This window comes from Perissodus microlepis, chromosome 14, assembly GCF_051167445.1.
Source record: "Perissodus microlepis isolate ML-2025 ecotype Zambia chromosome 14, ASM5116744v1, whole genome shotgun sequence".
Taxonomy (NCBI): domain Eukaryota; kingdom Metazoa; phylum Chordata; class Actinopteri; order Cichliformes; family Cichlidae; genus Perissodus; species Perissodus microlepis.
This window is the reverse complement of record NC_140474.1, coordinates 8,398,349-8,410,375: the sequence shown is the minus strand read 5'-3', so window position 1 is coordinate 8,410,375 and position 12,027 is coordinate 8,398,349. Positions and strand designations below refer to the sequence as shown.

Below are 12,027 nucleotides of genomic sequence, written 5' to 3'. Positions count from 1 at the left end.
TTTGATTTATTTCACATAAACACCTCCCGCTGTATAGATGGTTTAGAGAGTCGATATTAATTCATTAGTGTAGTTTCTTCTGCTGTTACCTCTACTACTTCAAGTACAGTAATCAGAAAGATTGGAACCAAAGAAAATTTTAAATCTTAATTCCTTCAGTTTATTCTGCAGACAAACTGTTTTTAGTGTTTAACACTGTAAATAATTCATAAGACTACTGCCAAATGTAAAATGCTATAGTTACCCTAAATTAACAGTATGTTTCTGTAATGTTTAATCCAGTAATATAACTAAGCTGTGTAATCAAAATGATCCTTTTAATGTTTGAATATAATTACTGTTGTTATCGGTGGGTTGTTGTTTTTTTTTTTTTTGACTGTTTTACAAAAACAATAAAAAAGCACATGATTACATTTTTTTATTTGATTGAGGACCGATTACACTCATTTTAAGTTGTTTGTATGGTTCGCCTAATAACCATTTAGCCAGACGGTCTAATAAATCCTTGTCAACATCCTTTCAGTTGATCCACTCTCTCTCCTGCACATGCCCGAACCATTTTGCCTTCTAACTTTGTCTCCAAACTGCTCGACCTGAGCGGTCCCTCTGATATATTAATTTCTGAAATTGCACCTCGTGGTCACTCTCAGTGAAAATCTGCCACCTCCGTCTCCACCCCGTCTTTGTGTCAGTGCCACTTTCTCCAAACCAAAGATCACGGCAGGACTCAGCACCTTGTAAACCTTCCCTTTCACTCGTGCAGATATCCTGTGATCGTATCCTGCACTCACCTGTTCCTCTTCTCATGTCCACTCACTGTTGCTTTGGATGATTGACCCCAGCTTTTTAAACTCCTCCATCTTCACCTTCCCATCTGCCCCGCTCTCATTCACGCATGTACTGCGTGTCGCTCTGTAGTGGGGAAGAAATGTCCTGTCTTCACCTGCAGGGGGCGACCCGAGTCCATTTTGTTCAATCTCTCGTCTCCTCTCCTCCCTGTTTTCCAGCGATGATGCAGACTGTAGCCTCTTCATCTCGGCTTAAACTGGATGTCTCAATCATTCTTCATCAGCTCTTCGCTGACGGGCTCTTCTCCAGATTCACCTGAATTAAACCGGTAAGAAATTTCATTTCACAAGGGGAACAGAAGGCGTTTGCTGTCTCCCTCTCAATCTCCGATCAGCGGCAGTGATAACTGCATTTATTGACCCTGCTGCATCTACTCGAGACTGCGGATGATCCTGTTGTGTTTCTAATAAGGTTGTTTTCAAGTCATTTCCTAATCGTTTCCAGGAGTGCAGATTCTAATATAGCGTTTGCATACCAAGCTTTGAAAAGGTAACCTCAGTACAATTGCTCTCACCTCAAAATGTGTATGTGGAGTCACACCATCTTTTATTTATTGTGTCACCCACATCTTATGTTTTTTGTCTTTTCTAAAATCAGCAAAGCCAGTCCTTCCTCTTTCTGTATTTTTCCCTTTGAACAAAAATAGTTTCCTAGTGTGAGGAACAAGGTACCCAGAGCAGCATGAATGTGCATTAGTAATAGTGAAGTGACAGATTTCTGTTGGTGTGGCTTGAGTGGTGACATTTATTGAAAAGGCCTGAGTTGTACTGGATTATGTAAGATGTGACCATAAAATGCTGAGGGCCAGTGGGCAGCATGCACAGCCAGTAAGGCCTCGATCGTCTTACCGGAAGCCTGGAGATTTTATAAACTGAACACAAAAGGTGCTGTTACTACATATTTGTTCATTTATGTAAGAAGCATTTGAATTTGCTTCCAAATGATATAATTTTGTGGGTTTTTGCAGCCTGTGAAGCATTCATTTGTAGTTTTTCAAGGCAATCCTTTGCCATGTGTTTGAAAAAGCAAATCTTATGTGAGCTTTAGGTGGTTGCACAAAGAAGTCAGGGGCACTGAAGCATTAAATTGAGAGGGAGACTGCTGCCTCCATTTTCACTCATCTTCAATTTTTCATGAGGGATCTAGATTAAGCATCAAGTGAGGCTTGGTAAACAAATGAAGGCCCACATCTGTGAGGACCGGCAAGCAGCTGCATGAGACAGCTGACACAAAACAGAAGCTGACACAGCTTCTATTTCACAGAGCAAAACAAGCTGTGCGGGCACATCTTAACATAAGCACTCCTGCGAGGCTTGGATGCACAGATTTCCTCAGTGGCCTTGGCAAAGGTCTTGCCTGAATATGAGCAGGCAGGTGGCAGGGCAGCCAGCTGAATGATGGGAGATGGGGGAAGCATTTCAGTGGTACAACTATAAATTTCCCTGTTCTCTCTTGTACTGTTATGATGTCACTTGAACTTTGCAGTAGCATACAAACTGACTGCCCGAGTGTTGAATAGTACTATAAGTGATACCAGGAAATGGAACAGGAAGGAAGTGGCAAATGTCCTTCAAACCCAGAAAACTTGTGAATAGAATGAAGCTGAATGAGAGACATAAAGAAGAAAGTTAGTTCATGTATGAAATCAGAATATTTTACAGTACGTCTCTTGTAACTGGATCTAATCATTTTCAAATGACCTGAACAAAGCAAACTTGAGCTCTAAAGGATTCTGGTGTTTCTTGTAAATCCAACCATTCCTTTTACTTTCACTTACCAAAGTCAGGTCACAGTTGCAGCACACTTGTCTCTCCATTTCCTTTTCTTTCTGGGGGATCATGCATAAGCCTCACCAATCAGTTTGTCCATTTCCAGCTCCAGTTTGCCATCACTTGTTAACAACATCCTGAAATACTTCAATACTTCACTTGGGGCAGCAGCATTTGGTTGCAAACAAACTTGGTGTGCTGAAGGTCATGACATGGTGAAGTCAACAGAAGTATGTCATCTACAAAGTGTAGAGACACATTACTGTTGTTCCCATTCCCAACTCCCTCCTCACACTGGCTGCATTTTCAGTGCTGGTCCATAAATATCAAAAACAGGAATGAAGACAAGAAGCAAACTTGGCAGCATCTAACCCTTACTAAAACGATGTTAGGCCTTGTGTTTTGAATACAGTCACAGCTATTGCTTTACTTATAAAAGAATTGGATGGCTCATAGATACAAACCTTATAGTCTGCACTGCTGCAAAAGACAACAGGGTTCTCCAAACACATTTGAATACCTTCTCTAACTCTATAACTCTATACAAACATGTGTACACTTGACGTAAAATGAAGAATTGAAAGTCTAACCCTGTAGCCTTCCTGAACTTCTCCTAAATGTTTTGCTTTAGCAAATGCCAAAGCAACAGCCTGTCTCCTCTCCCAATATCTGTCTCTGTTTTTATTGCACCCCTGGGTCAGGTAATCCTGAAAGGCCTCCTTCTTCCACATGATGCCCTCCTTTTGTACTTATATCTTAACAGCAAGTTCTTAGGTTGTTGAACCTTTAACTGCAAGGCCTTGAACAAGGCCTATCCAGATTTAATGTCCCTAGCTAGGTGACTGTCTCGTTCCCCAAGCAGAATCCAGAAACGGGTCTCTAAGCTCGGTAGCAGGTAAAGGTAATGTGCAGTTGACCCCAAACCCATACCTGGTAGTGGCCCACTGGGTAACACTTAAATGTGTTTTTTGTGGGCTGTTAAACTCCACTCCCAGGTCTGGCTAGAGGATGAAGGCCCATTTCTCCTTTCTTTTTATAAGTGCCATTTATGATTCTTTACACCTAAAATTTCCATTTACACAAGTTATCACTCCCAACATAACAAATGCAGTTATATAAAACTCAACAAATGCACCATATCCATCATGCCACTGCTGTGCAGATAACTGTACCATAGTGTCCATGCTGAGGTCTGCACTTAACTGATTTAGAGCTGGAAATCAATTTAAGGATGATGGCTGCAGCAGAAACAGTTGTGTTAGCAGGTTGAGTTGCAGCCTTTCTCTTAAAAACAATATTTTATAGCACTTGTCTGGAAACATTCGACAAGGAAAAACATTTGTTAGTAGCACCAGTGTTTTGTCTGCCTGCATTGAGAGATTTTGTGTCTCAGTGTGGTTTAACAGTAAGCACTGCAGTAGATGCAGGTGTGCCGTCTTTGTTGTGCAGAGCATGTGCTGAAGCAGCATTTAGTGTGATGTTTTAGCTTATGTTGCAAACGGGCACTTCTGTCTGTAGACCCTCTCTGCTTTTCTTGTCAAGTTTACAAAAGTTGACTTGTTCTAAGCATACATCAAACTCTAATAACAGGCAACAACACAGTTTTGTTTTCTTAGAAGGGAAATGACATGCTATTTCCTGCTGCGTAAGTGAATTTATTAGGACACAAATGCAGAGCAAATGCCTGAGATGGAGCAGCAGGCAGTCAGTTTTCTTCCTAGTAGGTTTTTTTTCTTTAATTGGAAATTTTCTTGGAATTTAATTTTTTGTGCTAGATGAACTTGTCAACCACAACTGGATAATGGGAAAGGCATGATGAGGTGATAACAGCATGTGCAATTTCTCTGCAAAAAAAGAGTTGCTGCTTAAGATCAAAGGGCCTGTCAGTGCTCTCTGTCCTTTCCAAAGGGTCCACACAGGACATTTCATTCACATTTCTCATAGTGGATTAGTAGAAACTCTCTGAGCAATTATGGTACCTGCTGGCTGACTAAAATTGCAGGACAATTAAAGGAAGTGGCATAGCTCTTAATCTGAGCATGCAGGTGGCAGGGCAGCCAGCTGAATGATGGGAGATGGGGGAAGCAGATTTTGCAGAACCTCCAGATTTTGGTAACATATCAACAAACTTAAAATTCATATTGACAGTTTAAAGCTCTTCGAAATACAAAGTTTACATATAGATCTCCCTTAATGAAGGAAAGGGTTAAATATCATGAAGGCTGAAACATTGTATTTATTTATTTGTCTATTTTTGTCAGCCTTAAATAAAATCATACATCAAGCAGCCTATTAAATGATTTTAGAAGTGCAGAAGCAGACAGTTGGGTCATGAGAACTTGTAAGAGCCTCAGTAGTACTTGGCAGTTTAGAGGTGGCCCATCATAAACACTGTAAACGTTGTGGAGGTAAAAAGTCCACAGTCACTCAGCTGATTGGACAAAAAGAGGTTCTTGGATGTTTTTTGTTTTTTTGTTGTTGCAAGCAATAGATGGTGCAGAAAATGGATAACAGAAATAATGTGTATTTTTTAATGCAAGTATCTCAAAAGTATTCACAAAAGACAATCTCAGTAACTCAAGGCACACGGATAATCAGAAACATAAAATATAATAAAACAATTCCATTATGAAGGTCAAATGTAACATCGTCACTGTCATGCTGGTTTGCATCTGACTGTCATAAAGACAGAACAATAATGATAGTGTCCATAAACAAGAGACAGTGTCATTGTATATTTCCCTCCAAAGGCAGAATTTGCTTTTTTTGTCAGTGTACTTAAGCTTGTCTGGTTGTTATTTTTCCCCCCCGGATAGTTCACTGTGGCTGGAAGATAGTCATTCCTTTTTTCCCTTGTCCCTAATTGTATTTTAAACTTAGCAGTCTCTAGTTAGATCAGGGAGTTATATAATTCAATACAAGTAATTTTTTTAGGCTAATGTTTTCTGTTTGTACCTTCTTCTCTGTAGATCTTGTTCTGGAATCAGTTTCTGTCTTGTTTAACCACAAAGTTGTTCCCACCTGTAACATATATTCCAAGGAGCATATTATCTTGTCTGCTGAATTCACTCACATCCTAAAGCTAGAGAGAGACCGGTTGCCAGCTAAGAGCTAATTCACTAGTGTCATTTTTTTAAGAGTCAGATTTGTGAATACTGCTCTTCACAAGAGTGCTGCAAAAAATTCTGGGCCCTTGACAACATTTCAGTCAGAAACAAAATAAACAAGATGTTTGGCATGTTTAACATTTAGGAATAAATGCAGAAAAGATTCATGGTTTTCACCACTGCAATCCTGGGAGCCCAACAGGCCTGAGTTTATCCCACACTGGGCCTGAGGATTTTCTTACAAAAGCTGTAACCATTAAGTTGTCATATGACCTCAGCTGTTTCATATACAGAAACACCCATTAAGGTTTTTTGAGCTACAAAGAAGTGTAAAAAAAGAAAAAAGAGGCCAGAAAAAATTATACATTAATATTGTTTATGCTGGCTAAATCACTCATTGCTGTGTTTGTAAGAGGTTAACTGTGATTTCTCCTGCTGGTCTAGCCTACATTACCTTCTGTGCATCTACACATCTTTCACTGCCCCCACAAAAAACCTCACTTTATTTCATGGTTTTATGATGAAACAGACTGAAAGATTTAAATTATTATAAGATGGCACAGTTTTTTAAATATTGTTTTTAAGTCATCTTCAATATATTTTCTTTACTTGTGATCTGCTGTTTTTATGCAGGATAAGGACCTCAGATGTTATGAAGACCCATGCTCCAAATTAGACATGACATTCAACATTCACATTTCTGACATACTGAAAATAGGCTCCTGCTCTGCCAGTAGGACAGCTTGATGGGCAGATGCTTGATGCTTGACGATGATGATGATTTATTTTAAGTGGCTGCCACAAACTCAGAGCTGATTTCATAATGTGTGAGCGAGAAGAGCCCTTTGGTGTGGGGGAGTTAAGGAATAACAACCAGCAGGGTGGCATGCTGGCTGATGGCGACGCCAATGCCAATGACATTCGGACAGAAGATGGTGGGAGAACTGGGGATACTGGCTGTCTGTCAGGATTGATAACCGAAACAGCAGAGCAAGACAAAGTCATCATCTGGGGCACAGACTCTCAGTGTGATGACCCTGAGCTGGCTGAATTTGAGATGTTAGAGTGTCAGGAGTTGGAGGCTTATCTTGTTGAGGAGGAAGAGGACTTTGTTGGGCTTGCAGAGCGGAAGGAGCTTCAAGAACAGCCGTCATCATGCAGAAAATCCACAGCAGAAGAGGCGATAGATTATAAGGGCAGGGAAGAAAGGAAGTCAATTCTGAACGGTGCCAGTGAGCAAGAATCCAATGGCTCTCATGTCTCTGAGAGCAGAGAAGCTTCCAAGACTGAGTTAAGCTCTGAAACTGATGTCTTTGTATCCTGTCTGTCCACCATTTCAAGCATGGCCACTGCCATGGACACTGTTGGCAAGAACCAGATGACAGACTCCTGGCATATTGCCTCTGGTCCTCATTCAACCATCTCAGAGGACCTAACTTCCCAGATTTGCACCACTATCTCTGAGAGAGGCAAGGCTTCTCAAATAGTTGATGATTCTTCTCTTTTTACTAGAAAAAGCACAATAACCCAGAAAGATGTAGATATGAATTTGAATTCAGCAGTTCAGTCAGATGATGCTGTATCACAGGCACATGATGTCAGTGGCAAACCCGGGACAAATAATAACCATAGAAATAAAGCAAAGGGTAGTGTTTTGGAGGTAAATTGTACTGAGCACAAGGCTTTAACCTCTCTGACAAAATGTCAAAAAGAAAGCAACGCTAAAATAGATAAAAGCACACAAGCAGATGAAACCCCTGATGTGAACTACAGGGCTCTCAGAACAGGTACAAAGGGGACTCAGTCATGTGTTGAACCTAAAGCCATAAAGAAACAAGACTCATTTGATAACACACTGAAGAAACAAAGCTCTTTTGATAAGAGTCTGAAAAAGCAGCCTTCATTTGAGAATTCTTTAAAGAAGCAGCTCTCTTTTGATAACACCTTAAAAAAGCAGGGCTCCTTTGAGAACACCGCCAATCCCAGCTCTTCAAGTCTGGAAAGGAGGAAGCCATGGGGAAGCCCCAGTCGACCAGCAACTCCTACATCCCCTAAAACCACCTCCTCTTCGTCACCTAAGAGACGACCTAGTGGTTCTCCAGCTAAGGTCCAGGGCATCAGGGCACTGAGCCTGGAGCGCAGTGACTCCTCTCAAAGAGGAATAAGTCAAACTATCAAACCACATGCTAAGACGAGTTTGAGCAGTGGAATCCCCAAACCTATCATGCCTCAACAGAAGGAGTCCGAACCCAGGAGATCTTCGCCCCCTCAGAAGCCCAAAAACGTGCGGCCAAAAATCATCACGTATGTTCGAAAGAATACTCAAGCAAAACCACCACTCACCGATGCACTAAATGAAGCCTCCACACACACATCAAGATTACCCTCTTACTCCAACCCACCAGCTCTCAAAGATCCAAAGGTTGCTTCTCAAACTAAATCCACACCAGTGCTCTGTTCCTCAAACCTGCTATTTGACAAATATCGACAGGAGATGCAGAAGACAGGATACTATCCTCCAGGTGTCGCTGTGACTGGAGTAAAACCTCCAAGCAGCACTATCCCTCAAAGGAGTGGAAAGTCTGACAACTTCCAGGAGGCATCAGAGAAATATCTTCAAGAGGTGAGAAGCGGACTTTTGTTTTGATATGTTCACACAACTCGGCTTATGGTGTGGTGCAAGTATTCCAATTTAACATGACGGTGGCTCAACCTGAAAGCATTTTTAACCCTTTAATTGTTCATGCAGATTGGTCAGTTTCAGCTACACTGCACATGCTGTGTTTTAGATTAATATGGTCACGTACTGGCTCACATTGCACCGCAAACAGTAACAGAGTGGTAATAGGTTAGATGTATTATCACACAAAACCAAAGTGCCTAACTTAATAATACATGACTCAAACCTATCATATCCTTGCTGTCCATCAGTCTAGAATGTGAATGATGTTATAGTAACTGGTTTTGTTGGTGATGTCCTTCAGCAGCATGTTTCCCCTGAAGGAGGTAGTGTCTACCGCTCGCCAAGAACCCTGAGGCCTCAGCTTGGGCTAGGTGCAGTCACCAGGCAGCCCGCAGCCAAGCCAAGAGTTCAGCAGGCAGGTCAAAGGTCAGGTCCCTCACAATATCTGGCTGCCAAAGTGTCCACTCCAGGCCAACAAGATCTAGCAGGTGAGATGGTAACGTTTTGGCAAATTGACTCAAAAGTGAACTGAAATGTTAGTTGCATTTTTAGTATCAGAGACAGCTGCATTTTCAAAGGTTGTTTTGGGAATGTTCAAAAGTTTAACACAAGATGTATTTGTGTATGCTTACGTTAAAAAAACCCTGTGTGGTTAGATGATTAGGTCATATCTTGGGAAATCATTTCAACAGATTTCTCTCATCTCTCTCTACCTACTTCAGTATTCTCTGCACTCTCCCATCCCGTGGATGTCGAGCTGTAGAGTTATTTATTCAACAAGCTTCTTGGGCTTGCTGAATGATTCACCTAATTTTTTTCCTGTCATGCTTATGGATGAGCCTTGGCTTTTGGCACCTCAACTCTTTGAAGTGCAAAGCATTTGAAGTTAGTGTAACTTGCACATGCTACCAGCTCGCACTGCATAATTTTGCCTTCTTACATTATAAATGATACTCTTGGCTGGTTGCACATATGCTGCTTTCTTATTTATGTGGAATTTAGTCATTGAATAATGTTTATATATCTATATATATGTGATCTTCCTCTTTTATTTATTCATTTTATTTCAGTATAAACCAAATCAGGTTTTTAAAGTTTTTTTTCTTGTTTTTTTTACTTGTTTTTCTACCTTTAGGAGAGCCCAGGAGGGCAGGTCCAGAAACCACCCCAAAAAGCCTCCTGCTCAAATCAGGCCAGTCTGGCCTTCGTCCTCCAGGCTTCTCTGCCCTTCCAGCTGCCCGTCTGGCTTCTCTAGGATTTGTCCGGAGTTCCAGTGTCTCATCTGTATCCAGCAACCAGTCTAATGAAAGCACCCACAGTGACCCAGGCCGAGGTTCTCAGCGTGAGTTATGTCCACTCAACTCATTTGAATTAGACTAATACTGTTTTTACTGCTACTCTGCCTAAATAAAAGGTTACCCCACACCAATGTTTTACTACATCTGCATCTCCTTATTAGTTCACCAGCAGGTGTGGCTGGTCTATCCTCAGTTACTATAGTAACAGCTGCTCATTTTGTTTCATTTTCAATCATTTGTCAGAATTCTGCATTTGTAAGCCGCTGCAGCACAGAGCCTCAGAGAAGAAAGGATTTCTTTAGGAAGAAATCTTAAAGTTACTCTCTCTCCCTCTGCTGCCTGTGCTCAGCCTGCATACTGCAGAATTCCCAATGCATATTTCAGTACCATCACTGAAATATTCCCCAGTCTTCATCTGCATAAAGCAATGACAGCAAAATTCACCTGGCAATGTAATTATCTCTGTGTGTGACAGAGATGTCAGCAAAGTGTCAGGAAAGAAAGTGTCGGTTAACAAGACATTGTTTTATTACCAAAAAAGGTTTTGCTAAATAAGAGCAGGCCACGTGTGTTGTCTGCTGATTCATAGACGTGACACAAACTGACCATTGTTTGGAAAATGTTTAGATATATGGGTATGGTCTGGGTGTAAAACCAAAGCAAATAATGCAATAGCAGCCATTGAAAGTGATTCACTAAAAGTAGTGATAAATAATGACTCTTCTATTTTAAATACAATGATTTTATTTTCTTTGTAATAATGTAGGGCAGCGGTGTCCAACTCCAGGCCTCAAGGGCCAGTGTCTTGCAGGTTTTAGATGTGTCCTCGATCCAACACAGCTGATTTAAATTGTTAAATTGCCTCCTCAACGTCTCTTGAAGTTCTCCAGAGGCCTAGTAATGAACTAATCATTTGATTCAGGTGTGCTGACCCAGGGTGATATCTAAAGCACGCAGTACACCGGCCCTTGAAGCCTGAAGTTGGGCACCCCTGATGTAGGGTCTTTACCTTACAATATAAACCGCCTCTGGAGAAGCTGGAACCAATAGCATCCAGTTTCATAAAGGCTACCCCAGAAACCTGAAACACTGAAAACAAACACATAAGCAACAAAGCAACAGCTTAATACAGACCAGTCATGGTAAAAATAATAGTAACAGTAACAGAAAATATAAAGAATATCAGAGAAAGCGGCTCTTTAAGACAAGCTTGCAAACTTCTCTGGTAAATTTAATTTAAACTGATAGACATCAGATGAAAATAAGATTTCGCACTCTGGTAAGGTCATTAATTTTTTATTAATTTTTATCTATTGTATGAGTTTAATCATGCAATGCTGTCTTTGCTCATTGTCATATGTAATTACAGGTTAATGTTGTCCTTTGCTTAAACATCACTACATTTATTCCAGTCTTTGACAGCTGAATCCTGCCTGTCCTTAGAAATAGTAGCAATAGTACTCTTAATTAGTTGGTGTATACAGTACCACTGATTCTCAAGAAAACAACTACAGTTCAATGAGGATGCCCAACTTGACTGCCAGTGGCTCTGTAATCTTTTTAGATATGTAAACTGAAGCAGATTTGTGTACATTTTAACAAATTCAGTGTCTGCCAGATTGTAAAATACTTGGAAGCAGCTCAGATGGCATACACAACTGTCTGCTTGCACCACAGTGTTTCCCTTTAGGCTGTTGGCTCAGACTGCACCACGCTATAACCATAAGCCCCAAATGCAGCTACAAGCAGGAACAAGCAGCTCCTTGTCATCATGATGCTCAGGTCTGGTGAAATAATTAATTCACTGGTGTAGTTCAATCAGGAGGAACGTATTACGCAGTATGCTGACTGTAAAGTAACACAGACCTTTCTTTCCATTTTTCTGTCACCAGTTCTTCATCACTGCCACACGGCCCAGAGGCACATTTGTTCTGAATGTTATTAGCTTGTCTATTCTCGCTGCTTGCGAGTTAGTCACAAGCAGAGTCCTCATTGGTGCTGATCAGAGGATTCTTACTACAGGGGGTGGATTTGTATTGTACATGCACGCTAGAAACAAGCATTTAGCAGTGTGAGTCAGCCTTCGGCCGTCTCCTTTAGCCAATCCCTTTCTTGGCTTCGTCTCCATTTCAGTAGGTCACCTTTGGGAAAAGGAAAAAAAAGAAAGGAAAAAAAATCCGCTGACTCTCCCTGGTGTATTCATGCTGCTGCATTGGAAAGCATCACTAGACGTGTTGCACAGAGCCTTGGCATTTTTACATCAAAAGTGATTTAATGTTCTCCTTTAATCTGTTTTTATGCTATACTGTCCCTTGTATCAC

At 41.0% G+C, this 12,027-nt stretch overlaps 1 protein-coding gene across 3 annotated transcripts in view; it reads left to right on the top strand.

Moving 5' to 3' along the window:
* Positions 1-946: 946 nt before the first annotated feature.
* Positions 947-12,027, top strand: part of mtus2b (microtubule associated tumor suppressor candidate 2b) — a 27,201-nt gene continuing 16,120 nt past the window's right edge. For 2 of the 3 annotated variants that reach the window (XM_084951354.1, XM_084951352.1), the window contains exons 1-4: positions 948-1,117; positions 6,359-8,348; positions 8,710-8,896; positions 9,544-9,750. In XM_084951354.1, the coding sequence (XP_084807480.1) occupies positions 6,549-8,348; positions 8,710-8,896; positions 9,544-9,750 (2,194 nt within the window). In that variant the 5' untranslated portion in view covers positions 948-1,117; positions 6,359-6,548. Of the gene's footprint in view, positions 1,118-6,358; positions 8,349-8,709; positions 8,897-9,543; positions 9,751-12,027 lie in introns of all 3 variants that reach the window. The other variant, XM_084951355.1, reaches the window with a different exon arrangement.